The sequence below is a fragment of the Triturus cristatus genome, chromosome 2_1 (assembly GCF_964204655.1).
Source record: "Triturus cristatus chromosome 2_1, aTriCri1.1, whole genome shotgun sequence".
Taxonomy (NCBI): Eukaryota; Metazoa; Chordata; class Amphibia; order Caudata; family Salamandridae; genus Triturus; species Triturus cristatus.
The window spans coordinates 449,882,851-449,906,092 of record NC_140581.1 but is presented as its reverse complement, the minus strand read 5'-3'; the positions used below and the strand labels follow the sequence as shown (position 1 = coordinate 449,906,092).

The following is a 23,242-nucleotide window of genomic DNA, read 5'->3' as shown; positions in this document are numbered from 1 at the left end:
CAATAGTGATGTTTATTTAGTTCACCACCATCACATATATATATATATATATATATATATTAAAGAGTACTACATGTTAATATAAAGCAGCTATCTTCAATGTAGTACAGACGATTCATCCAAATAAAAATTTCAAAAGTAACCAAGTTATGGACCCCGGAGCCCCGAGGACTAAGGAAAGGATGATCTGTAACAGTAATTGAAAACAAGAGTTCTACACTCTAAAGGATAACAAGTAGGCTGTCACCTGTGTACATAGACCAGAAAGCAAGAGGTGAGTGAAAAGCAAACACCCACAAAATTAAAGTTCATATATACCAATCAATTTCACATTTTTTAACGGATTAGCAGTCCTTCTTGAATTACGATTCAATAAAAATCCACATAAAGCAACGTCGTGTAAAGTACAAAAGAAGAATAAATCGGATAAAGAAGCCCCACACCGGACAACGACCAATTGTCAGTTAAAACAAACATCCCGGATGACAGGAGACCACAACAGGTTTTTGGCAGGTGACGCTCTGATACCAAAGACTGACAGAGGAGCGAACTCCTCCCGAGCCCCGATCAGCATTTAAACTCAACCATAGTGTCCTTTTTTCATACGTGTCCGTACGTACGTACACACGCAGTCCACACACCTTAGCGCGTGTACTAGTTTTTATTTCTCTTTTCACGTGGCACTACACCTTTTGCCACTCACCACTTTCTACGGTCCTGAAGAAAGCCCCTCCTACATTCCCTTGCGGCCTGAAACATGTAGACCCATCACATATACAACTACAAGATAATTACTTCTTTTTTAGTTGCATCATACATAGTTTTTAATCATATCCTGAGCCGCCAGTAATAAAAAACAGAAAGGCAGGGATTCTCAGAGATATTTTTAATCCACTTCACATCACATTTCTGCACCACACCAGCTCCGCTGTAATCAGGCGTCGTAGCACAACCGGGGGGCATCGGCCACCTGATTGGGAACCCAATGATGAAGCATGACACAAACCAGGTTGGTGTGTGAGGGGTCTTTTAACAAACCCAGTGGGTTCCAAACACTGCCTACTAGTGATTGTGCCACACATAGATTGGGTTTGTCCATAATTGTTTAGCATATATTATACAGGGGATATGGACGCACCCCCTTCTTCCCTAGCCCTCCCATGGTTTTTGACATGAAGTTAAAACAAAGCACCAGTAATAGAAACCAGCAAATCCTGAAAGGAACTACCCCAGAAAAGTCCAAATATCTGCAGTGTAATAAATAAATCATTAAAAGTTGCGCATGTTACTTTGGTGCCAGAATGTAATATGAGTTCATTTCATTTCATTCATTCATTTAATCTTTATTTCGATAAAAGGAACCATAAAAGGTTTTCAGAAAAATAAAACACAAAAATTTCCACAATACATCGTGTTGAACATAAGATACAATACTATTAATTTCACTGGATTCCACATGGAATAAACGACCAATTTTGTGATGTTAAACAGGTATATCAATTTTTGCAATTTTACAGAGTTATATAAAAAAAGTTAATAAAAACTGGTTTGCGGAATAAACATATCAGGACATTAAAATAATGCAACTGCACAGTTAAATAATACTAAAATAATATATAAAAGCTTACTCCAATACATTTTTTTAAACTGATGTATAAGTCAGTATATAGTTTATATTATAATCGTAAAGTGCACGTGCCAAGTTCATTATGAATTTACATTTTTTCAGCCTAGAGTTTCAAACCTTTCCTTTTCCTTACCAAACTCACGCCAAACAAATACCTACCAACACCAAAAACCACTGTTTGCGTGGTATTGGATCGTAATAATCTTTCTACTTCATGGCAGGATCTGATACCAAGCAGACGACAAATGAGTTTAATCCATTTCATCCTACATCGCAAATAGGCTGGACAGAAAAACAGTAGATGTGATTCATTCTCTACTGCACCTGAATCACATAATACACATCTGCCCTCCTCCACTTCGCCTGACACCCATTTCGCGGTATTTGCCCTTATCTGTAAAATACCATAGCGATATTTAAGGTATAAGGATTTAGCTAGCTGTGGCTGTATTTCATCTAGAAAGAGCTCACATTTCCAAACTGTTTTTATATGGAGGAACCGTGTTGTCAGTGATCCCACCGTAGAAGAATGGGATGAAAAGTCATGTATAAAAGACCAATAGGTCTACTTTAAAAACTTTTTTGAGGTCGTAGTCAAGCCAGACGGCTCATCCCGAAATTGCCTAAGTCCCAGTTTCAAAAACCAGTCGTGTATGTGCTTTAGCCAGGTCAGGCCTATACCTTTATTAAGTCTTTGAATTTCCCCAAGCCCCTCTCTATAATGAGCAAGCTCATCCGTGCACCACAGGCAAACCCAAAACAACAATGGTCTTAGGTTAGCCTGGTCATCGACACGGTGAAAGTTTATATCCATCAGAACAGGGGTCAGTGGTGTACGTGTCGGGAGGCTTAGTACTTTCCTAAGAAACTTGTTTTCACCCACCTTGAATGTATCATTCGTCAGGGGTCCCCACAGCTCTGCCCCGTACAGTGAAGCCGATTGCGCCTTATATTTGTATACTTCAAGAGCGGATGAAACTGCTTTGGATAAACTATTTTCTATTTTCCTAATTAATGGGAAAGTGTTCTGGAGTAGTATAGTTTTGCCTTTTTCTAGCTGTGGTCTCCAAGTCATTTTTGAATCCAAGGTTATACCCAAGTAGTTAAAATCGTGCACATACTCAATTTTCTGGTTATTCACAGTTAGGTTTTCCATAAAGGTTTTATGTGGGTTAACTGCCATATATTTAGTTTTACTATAATTTATTTCAAGCCCCTTAGCTTTGCAGTATATCCCAAATAAATGTATTACATTTTGCAAACCTTTCGGTGTTTGTGAAATTAAAATCGTGTCGTCAGCAAAGAGGAGTGCCGGCACAGGCACCCCCCCTAACTTGGGGGAATCATGATCACAGCCCAAAAGATAGTCAGGGATGTCATTAACATACAATGAAAATAAAGTGGGAGCTAAAACGCACCCTTGTCTTACACCACTATTAACCTTAATTGGTTCAGTTAATTCACCTAGTGGACCCCATCTGACCCTTGTCCAGTTGTCTTATTATTTGTTGAAGAATTTCCCCCGGAACCCCCTGGTTTTTACGACTTTCACAGGAGATTTCTGGGAATAAGGTAAAACGCTGCTTTTAGGTCCACAAAGGCGATATACAAGTGACCCTTCCTAAATATTCTATATTTCCAGGCTATACAAAGAAATCTAAAAACCTGGTCAATCGGGTCAGTCTTTGCTCTAAAACCTGCCTGATATTGTGACAAAATGTTATATTTCTCAATCCAATTGATCAATTTATTTAAAATTTGCCTAGCATATATCTTCTGTAAAACGTCAATAAGACTAATTGGTCGATAGTGTGAGGGATTGTGGTGATCGCCCTTCTTGAAAATGGTTGTGATCTCTGCCCCTTTACAAGACTCTGGTAGGGGTGCACCCGAGGCAACAGAGTTACACAACAGATTATTATAGGGGCCCTAAACACCTTTATCACGTTTCCATAGGTCTCCAGGTATTTTGTCAGGGCCAGGAGCCTTTCCTGGTGTTATTGTGTGTATGGCTGCCAATGTTTCCTTCAAGCTAAAAGATAATTGGGCTACATTTGGGGTAATTTCATAATCTAGCGGGCAATGATCAGTGTCATTTGAAGGAGGGGAGTAGAGACCGGAGAAGTGTTTTACCCAGGTATTTGCATCTAGGAAGAGGTCTTTACTACATCTTCCTTTCTTATTGCCTTTTGATATCAAACGCCAAAATCCAATTTGATCTTTTGCTTTGGCTGCTACAAGTAATTCTGCCCAAATGTTATCCTCCCATTCTTTCCTAGTAAAGGCTAGTAATTGCTTATATTCAGCCCTTTTTTCCCTTAAGGCCACTATATTTTTGGTTTTTGAAGCCAGAATGAGCTCGTTTTATTACAATACGGCATTCTTTATTATACCACGGTCTTTGCAACTCCGTGTCGGCTGTGATCCCATTTTTAGATTTTTTCGGAATTTTACTCAATATGGGTAACAGGTCTGACTAATTTGAAGTGAATTTCCACAATTGGAATTTCTGAAACAGGTCGATCTACATACAGAGAGACCCTATCTGCAAAAGTTTAATTGCCGCTACATATCCCCATATCGAGGGCCATTTTAAAGCTCTCCGATTGTTACTTAATAGAGGATCTATATTATCACCCTCTACTTCTCTGGGCCTTGGGGTTACCAACTGGAAAAGATGGGCCACCAATGTCAGGCATAATGGGTAATGATCACTCTCTGTTCTGTCATCAACTACTAGGTCAAGGGCCATCAACCACAACTCGATCGAAATTAATTTATAGTCTATGTGACTCTTTATATTACCTCTAGTAAATGTGGGGGATTTTGGACTATCAGAGGGCAAGCGGCTGTTACAGACTCGTAAGCAGTACCCCGAGACAAGTCTTAATAACTGTGCAACTGCTATTTTACACGGCACTGCCGGGGTGCTTTCCAAAGGCGGGATATTATTAGCCAGATCTTCTTCCTCAAAGATATTTTCTAGTCCAACCGTAGGTTCGTATTTACGGTTAAAATCGCCCCCCACAATTATCAGGGCCCTTGGTTCGGTCGTGCTTAGAAAGTTGTCTAATTGCTCAATGACCTTCTGGAGTATCTATTTAATATATAAACTTCCTTTTTGTCCGGTGTGTAAAATTCAAATCCCAAAATGTCCTGCGAGCAAGCTTCGACTAATTTAACATCAATACCTAGAGTCACCTTTACCCAGCTAGAGAGGCCTCCTGAAGGCCTCCCTCTAGCTGAGGCAATAGCATCTTTACTAAAGATTTTGTATCCTACTTTATAAAAAGGTTCTAAGGTCCAAGTTTCTTGAAACATAATTATGTCATTCTGCCCAATGTATTCCTGCCATACAACGTCTTCTACGTTCCTTCTAAGCCCTGCAATGTTCCAGGAGATCAATGTTATATCTCCCACACGTCTCACCTCACTTTGTTCCTTACGTCTGTTTTTTTGTACCGAAATTGTGCTTAATTTGATGGTTTCTAGTGTCCCTTCTTCTATTCTTAGTTGGGTCTGTTGGATTAGTATTCAATTTAATGCCATTGACCAAAACAAGCCCCCTTCTCTTGATCTTGCGACCCAGCAGGCAAGTGGTCATAATACTTGGGGTGTGGATAATGGTCAGTCTTGGCCATCCAAGTCGGACAGTGCACAGTATCTATTTGTCAGTGGCACGGGATACAGCCTAGTTTTTGAATGCCATGGCTGTGGTCTATAGAAAAACCCCAATGTAAGTGTACAAATGTTGGTATTCGTCAAGTGTGTTATCTCGGTTTTGTTCAATATATGGCGGACCAACTGGGGCCTGTGAAAATTTACCACTATACAATCTCCGTTTATATTTTTACAGGAGTAACCTATCCAGCCTACCCTACGGACCATTAGTATCTCCTTAATATCTTTTAGCTGAAAACTTTTGTGTTTGGCTAGCCCATCTATAGTTTTGTTCCGTAGGTCTTCCCAACTTTCTCTCTCAGTTGTTCTAAGAGCGGGGACGCCAGCTAATATCAGCGTATACGGGCATGAAGCAGGGGGCAGGTTTAGGATGTCCAAATTGGGCTTTAGTTGATCATTAATAGCAATTTTGCTAGAATTATGGATCAACCTAGGGGTCCGAGCATCTTGCCCCCTATCAACATTGGAGCGTTCTATACAATTGCTCTGTATCCCTAAAGAATTAGAACCAATTGGTACCTCCCAAGACCTATCTCCCATACTAACATGCGTTGGTTCAATGGGTTTACCACCCTGTGCTTCCCTATTGTGATATATGGTTTTGTCCTCCCTCTCATGATTTCCCGTTTTGCTCTTCCACCATTCTGCCCTCCTTATTATGGCTTACATTTTTTATTGCTTCTTCTAGAAGATCCAATTTATCCCAAAGCTGTGTGAAGCCCTTTTTAAAAGAGTCTTGGACATCATTAACCATTACACCGGCAGTTATACTATTGATGGTGGCGTCAATTCCTGTGGCAACTTCCCTGGTGTTACCCCAGCTAGGATCGAGGAACACGTGTGCCAACGGAAATACTTTTGGTTTGACATGTAATTAAGTCATGTTCTATATCTAACCGATCCATTGCTTGGGGGGCCATTGCAAATTTAGATTTCTTTGTAGGTGCTCCCCGTTTTCTTTTTGCAGGCAAAACTTTGGTTTTTCGTGCTACCACGTTTTTCAATACCCTAGTCCTGGTAGCTCTACCCGCCACCACTTTTGGCATTGGTTCTAAGGTTAAAGCAATAGAAGGAGAGTGGGACGGGTATGAAGCATTAATGGGGGACTTAGTAGACAAACAATCATCCACACTAACACCCATGCCAACTGCCTGAGTGTCCGCTAAATGGTTACCTCTTTGGGTTAAAGTGTCTAGAGAAAGAAGTCGCTCAGTTAGTTCAATCTCGTGGATCAATAATGATTCTGCCCTTACCAAGAAGGCATCTAGTGTCACCACTGCTCCCTTACGTTTCTCTATTAAGACTCAGTTAATAATACGTACAGCAAGAGACAACAGGTAACAGAGCAACAATGTGTGTGGGATTCTCAATATACAGTACCTTACTGTACCTGCAAATCCGTAGTTCCCAGAGGCAAGATATTAGGGAATTTGCCTAGCCCAGCCTCTTCCGGACTATGACGGGCACGGACGGGCGTGTCCCGCGCTGCGGCAGCCCTCGCCTGTTCTTATGTGCCTCCTGGCGCGTAGAATGTCGTCAGCGGCAGGCGAGCCGCACAGAATGCTGGGAAGTGTAGTCCCCCAACTCGCGATGGCCAGCGGTCGGCACCCAGCAGCAACAGCGTGTCCCCTGGTTCACCGGTAAGGCTTGTGGCAAGTAGCAAGTTCCCAGAGCTCAGCGCCTTTGGCGACACCTCTTCCCCGCACCGCCAACTGCAGAACCGCTACCTTCTTTTTGCCTTTCGAGCCTCTGGGTGGTACCCTCTACCTCCTGGCAGGCCAGTAGCTAACGGACATCTCCAATCCAATCAAGCCGCCGGGGTGTGTGGGGAATTCACTGCGCTCTCCTGCAGCTCTTGTCCAAAGCCCAATGAGTCCTGAGGCGGATGGGGCCCGGAGAACTAGAGGCTTATGGGCCGCTAATTCAGGCAACCACAAACCACCGCTGCCACCGTAACTATCACTGCTGGGCGGGGGGGGGGGCTTCCCTCATCAGGCCCTCGAGGCTTCCCTCACCACACGGCACCTGACAAACCTGCCTCGCTCCAGTCACATCCGCAGCCGGGCTGAGACGCCAAAAACAAGTGCCTTCCAATGGCGGCCGCAAGGCATTGCTTCTACACAGCTCTCCGACTCCAACAACAACAGAAGGGCAGCACCGGCCGTGAAGAGCTGCTGACAAGAGATGAAGGGTTTTCAAACAGCCACGGAAACCACGGAGACCGCACAAGCCGTGAAGCACCTCCACGGCTCCGGAAAAGTCTGCAAAGTGGGGCAGTGCCGGAAGCAGCACACCTGCGGCAGCGGTAACAACGATCCGCAGCAGGAAAAACACGTATGGTTCTCAATCGTAAGTCCTTCCTCAGTAATATGAGTTAACTATGGCGACGTCCTAATAGATTCACTCTTTTAGTTTTGCTCACAAACCTTTACCGTTTCCCTCTAGTTCCCCTCTCGTGCTGATTATTCAGCTGCCACTCTTTATTTTGTCATTTTATAACTAGCTCGTCTATAAATATTCTTGCCTTTGAAAAGGGTTTACTCTGATGTGTTGGTGCCTTTGAGCTGTTCTAACACAATGGCTACTGTAACTTTGATCTCTGTAATTTTAGGTTTTGTTTAATTGGCTGTTTTCGTGACATTCCTCTGTTAATTTTTCCATATGTAGACCCCATTCCAATATGACGTCCATTCGGTGGCATCGTTTTTTTTAGGTTACACGAGTGGGTGTATTGGTTTGACTTTTGCCCTTCTTTTATGTTTACTATCCCAAGCGGAGGTTCCTTTACTACATATTAGGAACCAGGCCATAATGGTGTTTGACTACAGTGGTACGCGCAACTCATGGCGCCCAGCGTTCGTTATACTTAAATGAGTTTATATTTCAAACGTGAGGGATAGTGGAATATTGACCCTAGATCTTGTAATTTTTACTTATTCTCTTGGTTTTTAGGTCTCTTGTACACCGGCTGACTTGATCGGGTGGAATTTTACAGCTCTTCAATGCCTTGGACTTATCAAGGTCTCGGAAACCGATATCCTTACCGTATTGTGCTCTGACCTTGTTTGTTTCTATAACTGTGATTAAGGTATGTTTTTATTACAGAGTTACTATGTCCCGACTTTTAATGATTTATTTATTACACTGCAGATATTTGGACTTTTTTTGAGTAACTTGTTTCAGCATTTATTGGTTTCTATTGCTGGTGCTTTGTTTTACCAGACACTTGGTTGTTGTACGGTGTGGGGCCTCTTTATCTGATTATTCAAGAATGACTGCTAATCAGTTAAAAATTGTGATATTGACCGGTATATATGGACTTTAATTTTGTGGGTGTTTGCTTTTCACTCACCTCTTGCTTTCTGGTCTATGTACACCGGTGACTGCCTACTTATTGTCTTATTGAGTTTTTAACTCTTGTTTTCGATTACTGTTACAGAGTATCCTTTCCTTAGTCCTCGGGGCTCCGGGGGCCATATCTTGGTTACTTTTGAAATTCTTATTTGGATGAATCGTCTGTACAACATTGAAGGTAGCTTCTCTATATTAACGTGTAGTAATCTCTTTCTGCTACATTTATTTTCTGCTTACTCTTTACATATACATATATATATATTGTTCTGGACTGATAAATTGTCAGTGCACATGGATTTTCGGGATTTTGCTTTCTTTTCTCTCGGTTCATTTTTCTTCTTCTTTTCCTTATTTACCGCTTTCTTTCAACTTATTCTGGGGAATCCTTTTTGATTACACTTTTCGATCCTTGATGTAGAGGAATGTAAGTGTACTTTGCTTCTATAGTCTTCTAATGTCTATTCACTTATTGTCTAGGAATATTTTTTCACTCGATGGGGTGTACTACATACACTTTGGTGGTATTCGTCTCCTTATTCTTATAAATAACATCTTGTATGCACTTTCCAGCTTATTGTTGTGACATGAGGGATAGGAATTAAAATACATGCATGTTTTATTTAGCTTTCACAGCCTTGAAAAAGTCATCTAGTACGGCGAAACACATGTCGGCTGTATGTGCTTGTATTCGGAATAAAAACAAATGGAATCATCAGCTTTTCTGTGTTTACCTTTTGCCCATCAAAGTTGATTCTACGTGAACGGACCTGTTAAAGTGACGGATCCTTTACTTTTCATTGTGGTGGTGCTATGGACATTTTTTTAGATATTCTATGTATATGGGGTTTCCCCCTGTACTTGACGCTATTTTGATGAGTGTTTTCGTCTTCATTGAGTACACCTTTTCTTATATGTGTTACCAGTACTTTCCCAAAATGTTGTATGTGCCAGCATTGTTCTAGACCATTGTAGTCCTCCTGCATATCTAATAAATGTGAATTTTGATGCAAATTATCTGTGAGTAGAGTCAAATGGGCTTCACGTACAGATTGAAGGTTGACAGGGGACAGTATGGAACCCTGGGGAACTTCACAGGCAATAGGCATATTTTAGAATCTTGAGGTGTCTTTGTGACCAAAATTGGATGATTTATTTGAAAGGATGGATGAGAACGAGGTAAATATTTTCTATCTAGAAAATCCAAAAGCTTCTACTTTCCATCACAAGGAGTGACAGAAAAGGAGTTCTGTCTGAGTTTTATAGATGAGGCTTGGACTACCAGGCACTCTGTGGTCAGAAAGGATTTCAATAATATTGGACTTGGCACGCGTTTTCCTGCAGCCTAACAGGACTATACTGTTATCTAATGAGGTTCTCCCATGTTGCCTGTTAGTCTCCTTTTTAGGATAATACTAATGGTTGTGAAGCCATCAAAGCTGTTAGAATCACTCCAGGTAGAATGGGAGTTGTTTGAATCAAGCAGCTCTAAAGTGCTTCAATTGTGGCAAGGTTACTGAACACCCTGCATGGGCTCCTCTGTGACACCCACTGTATCCAGACTTACCAGAGGCTCTAGTAGAAGATTTTGTAAAACAGAGTGGATTCTGATGAAGAGTTGCAACCTGCCAGATCGGAAATATTTCCGATTTGAGGACTGCTAACTGATAATCCTTGCAAATAGTTCCCACAACTGAAGCAGCTGCACAGGGCCACTCCTTCAATTTAAATTTCTGCAGCAAGTCAACTTCTTTACGTTGAGCTTATACATTGAAGCCTCTTAAAATATGTAATAGTCTCTAAAGGCCCTAAAAATGCTTTTTGCTCACCTAATTATAAAGGCCCCAAGGAGACAGTACATATCACTCATTTTGGTCCATTTGCACTGGCTACATGTGATGGACACATTTTAAGGTTCTATATAAGGACCTCTGGATAAAAGTGCAGTGCCTTCTTAAACCAAGGTCTTCACGATTTGATCACTGCTGTCTGGCAAAGAATGTTGGCAAAGAGTGTTAGAGAAGTGCTGAGTCTGTAAGGTTCATGCCAGTCGCACCTGCACCAAGCTACCATATTCCATAACTTTCTTCTTGAATAGCTTGGGAGAACTGAGGACCACTATCTTTGAATTTCAGATAAAGCTGAAGACCTCGAATTTCATCATGCAGTTTAAATTCATGTATCATAACTTTAAATGCATAGCTCACATGCATCTCAAAGCACAAAGGCACTACAAGGTGAGTCAGCCTGCTAGAAATCGTTATTATGTATTTGGCAGTTCTCAAGTTAGCGCCAATAGTGTTTGAAGCAAAAGCAAGGTAGTATGGCCTTCTACCTCTATGGGCAGTACTGATGCAAAGGATTGTGCTGGGACAAAAAACTGTGCCTGCAGGAGATTTAAAATCTGCCCTGATTAACAATGGACCCATGCTCAGGGAATGACGCTAGGCAGACACAGAGATGCAAATGTCTATTTGGAAGTATGTGCCATATCTTTACACTCTTTGGTATAGACAGAGCTTTCATAGTTTATAAATCTATGAGAGGAATGAGAGCAATGGGAGGTAACCGCATATTCTTCAGGACTTTAACACTTTCCTTAAATAGGAAATATGGCTGCTTTGGTGTAGATGAAAACCTGTACACTCTTACAAAGTCAAGGACAGCTGCCTCTTCCTTTTCATCTTATCTTATTGGAATTCATCGCTAACCTCATTGCCCCCCTTTATGCAGGGGAGGGGCGTGTTGAGGGTCAGTGATACATTGCCTCGCCACATGGGATCTGACGGACTAGATTGCTGTAACAAAGAACAGGAAATTGCCGCTTGGAGCCAGGTTTATATATTGTTAACGGACACATGAGTAGTGCCATCACACTGATTGTTTCACACACATGACAAATGTAACCATTGAAGAGACCTCTTTATTGATTTGTTTACAAAAGATAAATAAAGTATTAAAAAAAAAAAAACTCATTGCCCCCATCGCCATAGACTCCAACAACTACATTTTTGCTTGGCGACCTCAACTTCCATCTTGATGACCACAATTACTCATCCACGACCCCACGCACACCGCAGGCAACACACCAGACCCTATCTTCACCTCCAGTGACAGCATCAGGTACAGCCACACTACAGAATTCACCTGAACCAACCAGTCCATTGTCCACTTCAACATCACCAGCTCAGTGACCTCTGCCCTCAGTCTGCCCAATGCCCCCAACTGCAGCTGGAGAAAAGTATCAGAGGACACATAGATCAATGCCCTCACACCACTCACCCCACAGACGGTAAACCAAACAAGCTAGCTGGTACACTGAAGTCCTCAGAACCACTAAATGACACTGTAAACTGGAAAGGAGATGGCGCACCATCAAAGACTTGACGGAGAAGACTGCCTTCCAGACAGCCCCCAACCTCTACCACAGCCAACTGAAAGAATCAATGAAAAAAGCCTTAGCCTCACACATTGTATCAGGCTCCAATAACAGTAAAGAATTCTTCAACAGTCAAAGAATTCTCCAACCCCTCAGCTGCAACAAAGAACATAACTCCCTCACAGGAGCTCTGCGACAAACTTGCAAACTTCATCCATGATAAGATCGCCAACATCTACAGAACCTTCAACCTCCAGCCTAAGGCCACTGACTAATTCAAGCAATACAACGGCCTTGCTACCACCACAGACATCTAACCCAATGGAGCCAGCTCGCCCCACAGGAAACCGCCTTAATCAAACTCTGAATTAGCCAGAATTAGCCATGTATTCACCACCTTCTAGTACAGCCTCAATTGACTTGGACACCTTTACCGAGGACTGGAAACACGTAGAAGTCAATGCCCTACTAAAGAAACTATTGGGAGACCCCTGTGAACTAAACTACTGACCGATCCCCCTTCACCAGTTCCCGCCTAAAGTATTAGAAAAAGCCATCAACCAACAACTCTCTGCACCTCTGGAATGGAAACTCCTACTCGACTCATGCCAATCTGGAGTCCGCAGCAATTACGGCACCAAGACAGCCCTCATCGCAGCTAACGACAACATTTGAGTCCTACTCAACAGAGGAGAGACTGTGGCTCTGATCCTCCTTGACCGCTCGACAGCCTTTGATATGGTCTCCCACCACACACTCATCACAAGGCTGCACAACATCAGCACCCAAGGGGCCACTGCTCTCAGATGGATCACCTCTTTACTCACCGGAACAACGCAAAATGTCCACCTTCCACCCTTCACCTCCGAACCCAAGGAAATATTCTGTGGAGTACTCCAAGGATCCACGCTCAGCCCCACCATCTTCAACACTTACACTTACATGACACCTCTGGCCAGCATCGCCAAAACTCACATGCTCAACATCATATCCTATGTCGGCAAAACACAACTCATCCTCTACGAAGACACCACCAAGACCGACTTCCACAACTGCATGACAGACGTCACCAATTGAGTCAAGGACAACTGCCTGAAGCTTAACAAAGGACAAGACATAGGTACTGATTTTAAGAAACAAAAGCTCCCCATAGGACGCATCGTTGTGGCCCTCAGAACTCGGACCTACTCCTACCCCCACTGACTACACTAGGAACCTAGGCATCATTCTGGACAACAAGATAACTCGGACAACTCAGGTCAACCTTGTCTCCTCCTCCTGCTTCTTTATTATCATCTGAATGCTTTGTAAGATATTCTAGCCAACTGGACTACAGCAATGCTCCCTACACAGGGATCGCAGCTTACTTCCTACGATGACTACAGACCATACTGAACGCTGCAGCCAGACTCGTTCTGGATCTCCCTAAATGAACCCACATTACCCTCTACCTCCGGGAATTCCACTGCCTCCCTGTACAGAAAAGATACCAGTTCAAGCTCCTGACCAATGCATACAAGGCCCTACACAACTGCGGACCCGCCTACTTGAACCACAGCCGAAATTTCCATCAGCCCACCAGACACCTCTGCTCCGCTTCCCCTTTCTTTAACACTCAACCACTGCAACCGACACGGCACATGAGGAAGTCCCTCTTTCTCCTAAATAGCAGCGAAGACATGGAACGAGCTACCCTTTCATCTACGGACCTCCCCATCTCTTCCAGAGACCTAGCTATTTGGCCAATCAACTGGACCCTGCCAGTGCCTGGATACCCTCAGGGGTGACAAGAAGTGCCCTACAAATGTACTGATAGATCTGGAAAAATCTAAGGATGTACTTTTTCTCCTTTATTGACTCTTCAATTGCACAGCAGCCCTGGTCTGCAGTGGCCCGCTCAGGGGAACAGGACTAAACTCTCTTACCTACACAGTGCAGAGCAACTGCGTTTGCAAACCAGTGAGAAGTCATATGCAACTGCAAATTGGAAGTGATGCTCTAAACATGCCCCTTCCAATTAGCCATCAAGTATGCATTCGGAAACCTATTTCGCGACTTGGTAGCGTATTACAGTATCGCAAGTTGGGTTTTGTACATACCCAAAGCTATTTTGCAGTCGCAAAGTCTCCAATTTTCAAAATCAGCGTCTTTTTGAATGCAAAATAGCTTTATACAAAATGATAATATCCTGACTGCAGAGAAAAAAGAAAGTTTTCATGGGCATAGGCAGAACCTTTAAATCTGCATGCCTAATATCAATTTACAAGCATGCACAAGAGAATATTAATTCTAGATCATCCAACACTAGTTAAACCACTCTGCTCAAACAGCTCCCATATGCCTTCATAAGATAAACTTTTTTTATTCGTGCTTCTTCCACTTTTCGTCTCTCTTTCCTGTCCACTCCTCTATCCACCAAGTAACATGTAGCTATCTATAATCTAGTTATAAAGATATAAACAATATAGAGGGCTGTTTCCAACTCATCTTCGAGCCTCCTCCAAATTTTAGAACAGTTACCTAGGTCCGCCGTTCAAGCCAATGTAACTACTCTCCACAACTTAGTGCTTGCCTCCCTTTCTGACACAAACACTATCTTGTCCTCCTTCTAGATGTTTGCACTTTCCTGGAACATTTGTAATGTGAAAGTAAAAAACTTTGGCAATCCTGTCCTAATGCCCATCACCAGCTTAATCAATCACCAGTTCCCATATCATCGGAATCCCTTAAACATGCAATCATCATGAAAATCTTAAAACAACCAAGACATATGTTCTAATTAACGATCCGATCATCCATTTCTAAGGTACACAAAACTGCTGTTACTCATAAGCTATCTTTACAGCTGGACACCAACAACCTCACAGCCTTCTGATCGATTATCAGTTAGATTTTAGACCCCATCTAAGAACCGTGACCACAGTGCTTGCATTAGAAAAGAACTTCTTGAGGCAGGTTACCTAAGCCTCCCTTGATCACTCATTGCTTAGACCTTTAGGTAGCTTTGCATACAATTGACCATCAGATTTTACTTAAAAGACTGACCACCTTGGCCCATGTAAACGCACAGCACTGTCTTAGTTTGAGTACTTTCTGCTACACCTCTATCGACAAGTGAAATTGGGACCATTTTGCTCTAAAACACAAATATCTGCAGTAAAGTTACTCAAGACACCGCACGTTCACCTTCACTTTCTAACATTTACATGGCACCATTTACCACCATCTTGAAATCCTATCAGTTTGGTTCGAATCCCAGTCTTGTAACTTTACTCAATACTGTGTGATTCTGGTCAAATCACTTAATCTCTCTGTGACTGAAAATAATAGAAATAAAATGAGCATGAAATGTATTTGAATAATACTCACTTGATGTACACAATTTTCTAAATGGCTTCCTAGCCCCCATTTTTTTGTGTGGTTTTTATTTACATTTTTCTTATTTACATAGGAGTACAATTCCAATACAAAACATTTGACATATTACATCAAGGATTGTAGGAGAGTGACACGTCCAAAAGAGCAGGTACACAGGAACAACAACGTATGGCAGAAATAAGAGCACAGGTCATTTGTCCAAAGTTCGTATAGATGGGGCCTGCTGGAAGGCGAAGATGTCAAAATTATGAAATTGTGATCAGTATTTGTAATGTAACTAATTAAAAGAAAAAAGGATAAAGAAGTAAACAATAAACATACAGGAGAACCAAATAAAACGACACTTGCTCGCAATCGTTTCCAGCCCCCATGTAATGTACAGTGCTCCGTTGCTTCACAGCTAGGTTTGCACTACTGAAATACCAATACATGCATATGGGATGGCACAACACTGCTCTCAGCCTGGACGACGAACCTGGAAAATGCCTCAATTTTTTTCATTGCCTAATCTGCATATCCACAGGTGGATGAAGAATAACCACTATGCCTCATTGATAAAAAAACTGACATCCTTGTGCTGGGGCAAGTTAACCCCTCCCATATCCCTCTTGCATGGACTACTGAACTCATCACCAAAGCCAGTGGCAAAAATTCAAACAATGGAGTACTCTAGGACTTTCATTTATCCCTCAAACAAATGACTTGCCCAAAATCACAGTTTACCATCTTCGACTACTTAAAGGGGTTTTAACATTGGCACTAAGCTCCAAAATATTTTCTTGATTATGGCAGTGGTAGTGTCTTGTTTGGACTATTATAACACCCTATATACTGGTGTCCCCAAAGCAACCATGTCTAAGCTTCAAATAGTCCCAAACTATACACTCAACTACCGAACAAACTGTTTACCCAGTATTTTCCAACCAGGAACCAAAGATTTTCTAAAAAAGGACCAGATACAAGACATTTGGTGGTAGCTGCTTACAGGTGTGAGGTTCTACCCAATTGAAGGTCCCTTCCCTTAGATCAACAACTGAATGAGGACTATACTAAGATCAGAAAACACCTTAACATTCAGCCTCTTCCACAGCATTTGTTTAACAAACCGTCCTTGTCCCAAATCTGTGTCTGTCAGATGTTTAAGATTGACGCACCTTCCTTCTGGCCTATGCTTCTACCTTAAAGGCTAAGCCATCTTTGCAGTCTTAGTTCGATGTCCAACTTGTTTTCACTACCTGACCACCCAGCCATACTTCACCAAACTGAGACTCAACGCCCTGAGACCACCATTGGGTGGTTAGCAGCACTCAAATAATCCAAATAAAATAAAAAACATGAGCAATTTCTGTGAATCAGTAACTATTTAGAAATGTGCTTTGCTCCCAAGCTTTTAATGATCTCTTGTCCTAAGCTAAATCAAATTCTGTCATCCATTAAATACATCCAGATGCTTTTCCACCACAGAAATAGTTATGTTAAGAAGCACCCAAAACTTAAACATTTAAAAATGCTATTTAAGTTCCACTTATAATGCTGTCCACCAAATACATTAGACCACCTAAATGATCGCAAAATATTAAAATGATAAACTATAGCTTCACTGTTAGCAATACGCACTGTGAGATGAGTTTATACTACATCAATCTAACAAACCATATACAAAACAAACTACACAATTCATTGCCGGAACTCAAATGTTAAATATATGCTCTTAGTTTCTGCACAAAAAGGTGCTGAAGCGGGTTTCATACTTCCTTTTTATGTCATGAATCATACAGCTTTTACTGTCTGGAAGATACATTTTCAACAATAATTTTACACACTTAAATTAGGCTTTGGGGCCGCCCCTTTCTCATGATTCAATGGCTTTCTCATTTATTGTTGTGTTTGTTCCACCTCTGGAGTATTTTGGTCTCACAATGGTTTGAGTGGATGAATTATAGTCTTCAATTGCTGATGTCGGGGAACTATTTTTCCTTTTACATGTTACTACAGCATTTTAATTTTTTAGCGCTCCATGGGAACGCAGGCCTCTCTGCTATTTTTCCTCATATGTTCGCTTTCATTACTCTCCATCAGGACAGACTCTCTCCTCATTGTTTCCCTATTTCTGGATACATGCCAACATTTTCAAAGTGGGATATTATGAAAACAAAATCGGGGGGATATATTTTCCCCATTGGCTTACATTGAAGTTAAGGCAATTTTAGGCGGGAGACACCTAAAATAAAACATTTTTGACTTAAAACATTGGGAGTCTTCCATCTGAATTAGGTCTATTAGCATGTATGCTTCGGTGGCACTGCACATTCAGGGAAACAGCGTAAGAGTTGTCCCTTACAGCTATTTTGTATATACAAGATTCAAATACTAGCTATCAACAGGGTGCCTGATATAAACATGTACACACGATGCACTCAAAGCTACAATAATGACTTTCAAAATCATAATCAAGCACAGATATTTTTTTTGTGACCATAGAAAACCAGCAAAAATCATTGGACTTGTTAAAGTCACTACACAAATGCATATGTTGAACAAGAGCCCTCTATAATCTACCTGCTGAAAATTAAAGCACAATTCCATTGTTCCTTCCCATTTTCAAAAAAAGAAGCTATTTAAGGACATCTAATCTGATGTCTATTCTCTAGTAAAATGAGCGGTGGAAATTTATGAGAGGCTTGTGTGTGAAACAAGGTACCCATAGTAACAAGTTAGAACCATCTCTCCTCTCTCATCGCTTCTTGACTCTTCTCCTTACCAAAGATTCAGAATATCTTCATTCTTAGATGTACTCTGGAATAAAATCAATCATCCCTCATCTCTCTCCTTGGAGCCAGCCCTTCTTCCACTCTTCCTTTCTTACCTATAAGGAGCCATGTCCTAAATTTTAATAAAACTGTAATTCTGTACCTATCCATATTTGAGTGGCTTCTTCAAAAATATAGAAGAGATGCACTCAGAGCCTCGATAATGATGTTCACCACCATAGCTCAGCTTTGGGATATTTATTTATGTATAAGAAAAGAAAATAAGTACCAATCATTGGCTAAGTGGACCTTGCAAATCTATATGTTGAATCAACATCTTATCTATGAACTATCTGCTCAAAATTTAAGCACCATCATTTTTTTTGCGAATGTTCTTTTCCACTTCCCACAAAATAAGACACTTGAGGGCATCTGATCAGTCCACAATTCACTGGCATCCAGAGATTGAGGGGGCAAAGGTCGAAGCCTATAAAAGACTTGTGTCTGACTCAAAGAATCTCCAATAAAGACTTATTGAACTGCAGTCTGGAACCGGAAGAAGCTGTGCCCAATTAAAGACACCCCTAATACCAGCTTATGGTACTGCAGCGTTCATCTGCAAAGTGATAATTGCTGCTTTTCAAAGACACACCAATATGCTCTTTATATTCAGTTGTCCTGTCCCTTTGTGTAAAATGTATTTTCTGAGAAGGGCTACGGCTAGCTTTCTAATCCAAAAATATACAAACCTTCTGATATTGGGAATTTAGAGTGACGATCCCCCTACCAGATATGTGAAACTGTTGTGCAATTTGGGACAGACTGTGGTGAGCCGCAACACAGCCCAAAGCTGAGGAGCAACGGACCCTGCAGGGATTGTAGAATAGAAAAACTATAAGGACTGATCATAGCTGCTGAAAAGTACTTTTACAAGGGATGGGAATGTTCCAAGAAGTATAATAAGGTATGGGGCACGTGGCAGTCATATCACAACCTGGCAGTACCATAACAAAGTGTAAAAAAAAAAGGGGGGGTTGGTTGAGGGGAGGGGGATGGGATTTAGATCAGTCATGTGACCTGGTGTCCACAGAATTATGAAGCTGCTGGACTCTGTTTGGCAACTCTGCTGTTGACCAATTACTCTTTAACATACTGATTATTTGGTGAACTTCACATGCAAATTGTTTGTTGCATCATGGCTGTACTGGGAGCTGGTACCCAAGGATTTGTTCCATAGATGAATGCTATTTTTGCACTGTGTTCTTGTTTTGGGAAAACTAATAAAATCCTTGAAAAAGACTGTGCTCTTTAAAAATAGCTAGGCCTATTAGATTTGCCAATGCTGGTTAATAAATATGTGAAAAGGAGAAAATGGGAGGATAAAGCCTGCAAGCTATTATTTTAGAACAGCTACTAAACTATTGACAATCTGATCACGTGTTCGGCTGAATTATCCCAACCATGGACAGAAGCCAGAGTTGATGGCAATGACAAATTCCATTAAACCTAAATCATTTAAAATAAAATAACTGGAGGGTCAAATGTTAGATAATACACTTTTACAAAGTTGTAGATCCACAACTCAGTAAACAGTGCTTTGATTCCAGGTAGAAAGCAAATGGAAGCACCCAAGTAAAAAACATACATACTTACAGTAATATTGTCCAACAGTTTGGCCATATGTTTAATAATTTCTCCATGCTGTGCCGGTTGTGTTTGCAGCAACTTCCTGATGACAACTACACTTTCTGCAACTACAACTTCTGAAAAAAGCAAGAGAAGACCTGTTACAGTAACTCGTTTCAGCATGGTAATGGCCAGCTTAGTACAATGAATGAAACAGGTAAATAAAATAATATTTAAATCATGTGAGGATATTGTAAAACTAAACGCTAACAAGATATACAATAAATCATGATCTCGAAATGGAAAGCACCTCCCTTTTGTGCCAGAGTAAAACTTAATCATAAACCTGTGTAAAATATAGCTAGCATGTCCTCTTTTCATTGTTTATTTTTTGTGGCTCTCAGTGGTGTTTTCGCAGTGTTTTCCAAAGATTTTGAAATCAGTTCTTTTGAACCTAACCCCCAAAGTAATCAAAAACTGTGTTTTTCAGTGTTTACAACGCGTGTTTTTAGCAAGGATAGCTATAAAGCACATATTTAAATTTGAGGTGTAATAGTGCAGAGAATGTAGTATCTTTCTATTTTTATTGTGTCCAATAGACTTATGTTGGACTGCCTTAATCACAGAAAGTCTGTGTACTGCACTCTCACTCACATCTCATTACACTCTCTCACACTCACTCTGTCAGGACTAGCGCTGGTATACAAGACTAGCAATGGATTTTAAAAAGAGTGCTATATTCAAATGTTTCAATAAAAAATAAGATCATGGACACAGTTATGTGTCATTCACCTACTATGTACTGAATACTAGGACACTGTAGGTGTGGCCAGCCATGCAACAGCATAGCACCTTGTGAAACCTTTCAAAATCTGAATTACACTGGATTAATTTGCAGTCCTGCATTCTAAGGCACCTGGAACTTGATATTTAAAACATGCTTTGCATTGCTTTTTTGTACTCTTTGCCTAACATTAAGGTGGTGGGGCTTTTGTGTGGACATTTGTAGCTGCCAAATGTCCCCCATTGAAAATTACGTCAGTTCTGACCATGTACCAGATATCCCATTATATGCTAGGAATTGTGCTGTTAACATGTTAACTATGGGCTAAACAACTCCAGCAGTAAAGTACAGTTGGGTAAAAATCAAGGGTTAGCTGAAAGTATCACATGTAACAACAGGACACTTTGCAGCAATACATTTTGTTGGCAATGTGGTAAATATAGTGTTCTGTTTTCACCACTATCCTATGTTCTTGGCAACAGCACTCTATTCACAGATACCTGTCACTACATGTTGCATTGAATGTGTGAAGCCTGGGGTGTTTAACAGTTTAGCAATCGACCTGCTATTCATAAGGACTGGTTAGAAAATTAAACTGATGCATCAAAAAGTTTTACGCATTCTGTATTTGAGGGTAAATGTGATAGTAAATATTGGTCAAGATTCTAAAGAGACAGCCATCAGTGAGAGAAATAAACTCTGCCTAAAGATCAAATATGATTTTCAAATTCCCAGATTCTCTATAATGAATGAAGTAACTAGATCAGACCTAAAGCATGCTTCTAAACTTTGAACCTTTAACCCAAGCAAATAAAACTGGAGGAAACAATGGGAAGTAGAAACACTATTTTAGTTACATCCCCAAACAACAAAACTCAAAACAGAATAATTGTATAAAAGTCTTTCTTGCAGCTACCTTGTATAACAAAGTTGCACTGAGGTCCCACTTGAGGAAAAAATGAAAAAGTATTCATTCTGTCTCACTTTCCTTTCTTAGAGTAGAATTTTAGTTTGCAGATGCAAAGGTGTTCATCAGTGTTGAACAAGTTACTTACCTTCGGCAACGATATATCTGTAAGAAACATTAGTTAGTTAGATTCCTCACCTTAGAATATCCCCAGGCGTCAGGCTGGATCCGGAAAGATTTTTCGTCAGCAAAACCTTTGCGCGTCGCTAGGCGTCGTCTGCGGCTCCGCGTCCGTCGTCGGCGTCATGCGCTGGGATGACGTCGTTGTACTTGGACGCCGCCCTCGCGCACTGACGTCAGTTCTTGTACATAGCTTTCCGCGCCAGGAATGCAGAGCCATGCAAGAGACCGACACTGGTGCCAAAAAATTCTAGGGCCCTGAAAGAGATGACCTCAACCCTAGATATCGGTTCACAGAACGGGGAGAATGGGTGAGGCGGTGAGGAATCTAACTAACTGATGTTTCTTACAGATATATCGTTACCGAAGGTAAGTAACTTGTTCATCTGAAAGAAACACGTTAGTTAGATTCCTCACCTTAGAATAGATACCCCAGCAATACCAACCCCGGTGGTGGGCCTGCAAACCAAGATCACACCAGAAAGTCCTGGAGAACAGAACGGGCAAAGAAGCCGTCTCTCCGGACTTGGCTGTCAAGGCAATAATGTTTAGCAAACGTGTCCACGTTGCTGCCTGACAGATGTCCTGCAAGTGGACTCCCCGGCCCAGGGCAGTTGTCGCCGCTGTGGCCCGAGTGGAATGGGCCCTCAGCCCTACAGGAGGTTCCTTTTTAGCCAAGGAGTAACAAGCTTTGATGCACAAAACGACCCACCGAGAGATATTTGCTTGTGTACCGCCCGCCCCTTCTTAGCGCCCACGTAGCCAACAAAGAGTTGGTCGTGAACCCGGAACTGCTCGGTGCGGTCCAAATAAAAAGGACAGCGTCAGTTTTGGGTCCAGACGATGGAGCCTCTCTTCCTCTTTCGAAGGATGCGGAAAGTAGTTGGGCAACGTAACAGACTGCCCGATGTGAAAGGCAGTTACCACCTTAGGGAGAAAGAAAGGACGAGTCCTGAGAACAACTTTGTCCGGATGGACAGAAAGAAGCCGTAAGAAAGCAGAAATAGCAGAAAGATAACCTTTTTGGGTGCCCAGAGCAGAGCCCTGCTGGGCCAAAGAAAGAAGAAAGAGGAATACCTCAGAAAGAGGGTCGGAAAAGCGATCCACAGCCTTTGCTGTGCACCATGCCACAAATTTGTTCCACCTGCAGGCGTATACCAATTTTGTGGAGGGACGCCTGGCTGCCAGAAAAACATTACAGACTTCAGGAGGCAAGTCAAATGGCATCAACTGCCGCCACTCAATCTCCACGCATGGAGGTGGAGGCTGGACAGGTTCGGGTGGAGGACCGTCCCCTGCTGCTGTGACAGAAGGTCCTCCTGAAGAGGCAGTCGTGTCGGAGGATCGATCGTCAGACTGAGTAGCTCGGGATACCAGCATCTTCGTGCCGAATCCGGAGCCACCAAGACGACTTGGGCCTGGTCGCGTTTGATCTTCTTCAGCACTCTGGGCAGAAGTGGTATAGGCGGAAAGGCGTGCAACTCCACTCGCAACGAAAGGCGGCCCCGAGCGAGTGTTGCCTTGGAAACTCCAACACGCAGAACTGCTGACATTGCGCATTCTCTTCGGTGGCGAATAG

General features: G+C 41.9%; 1 protein-coding gene across 2 annotated transcripts in view; it reads right to left on the bottom strand.

Moving 5' to 3' along the window:
- Positions 1–23,242, bottom strand: part of AP3B1 (adaptor related protein complex 3 subunit beta 1) — a 1,836,520-nt gene that overhangs the window by 915,689 nt on the left and 897,589 nt on the right. For both annotated transcript variants that reach the window (XM_085632261.1, XM_085632260.1), the window contains exon 14: positions 19,820–19,929. In XM_085632261.1, coding sequence (XP_085488387.1) covers positions 19,820–19,929 — 110 coding nt within the window. The remainder of the gene's footprint in view (positions 1–19,819; positions 19,930–23,242) is intronic.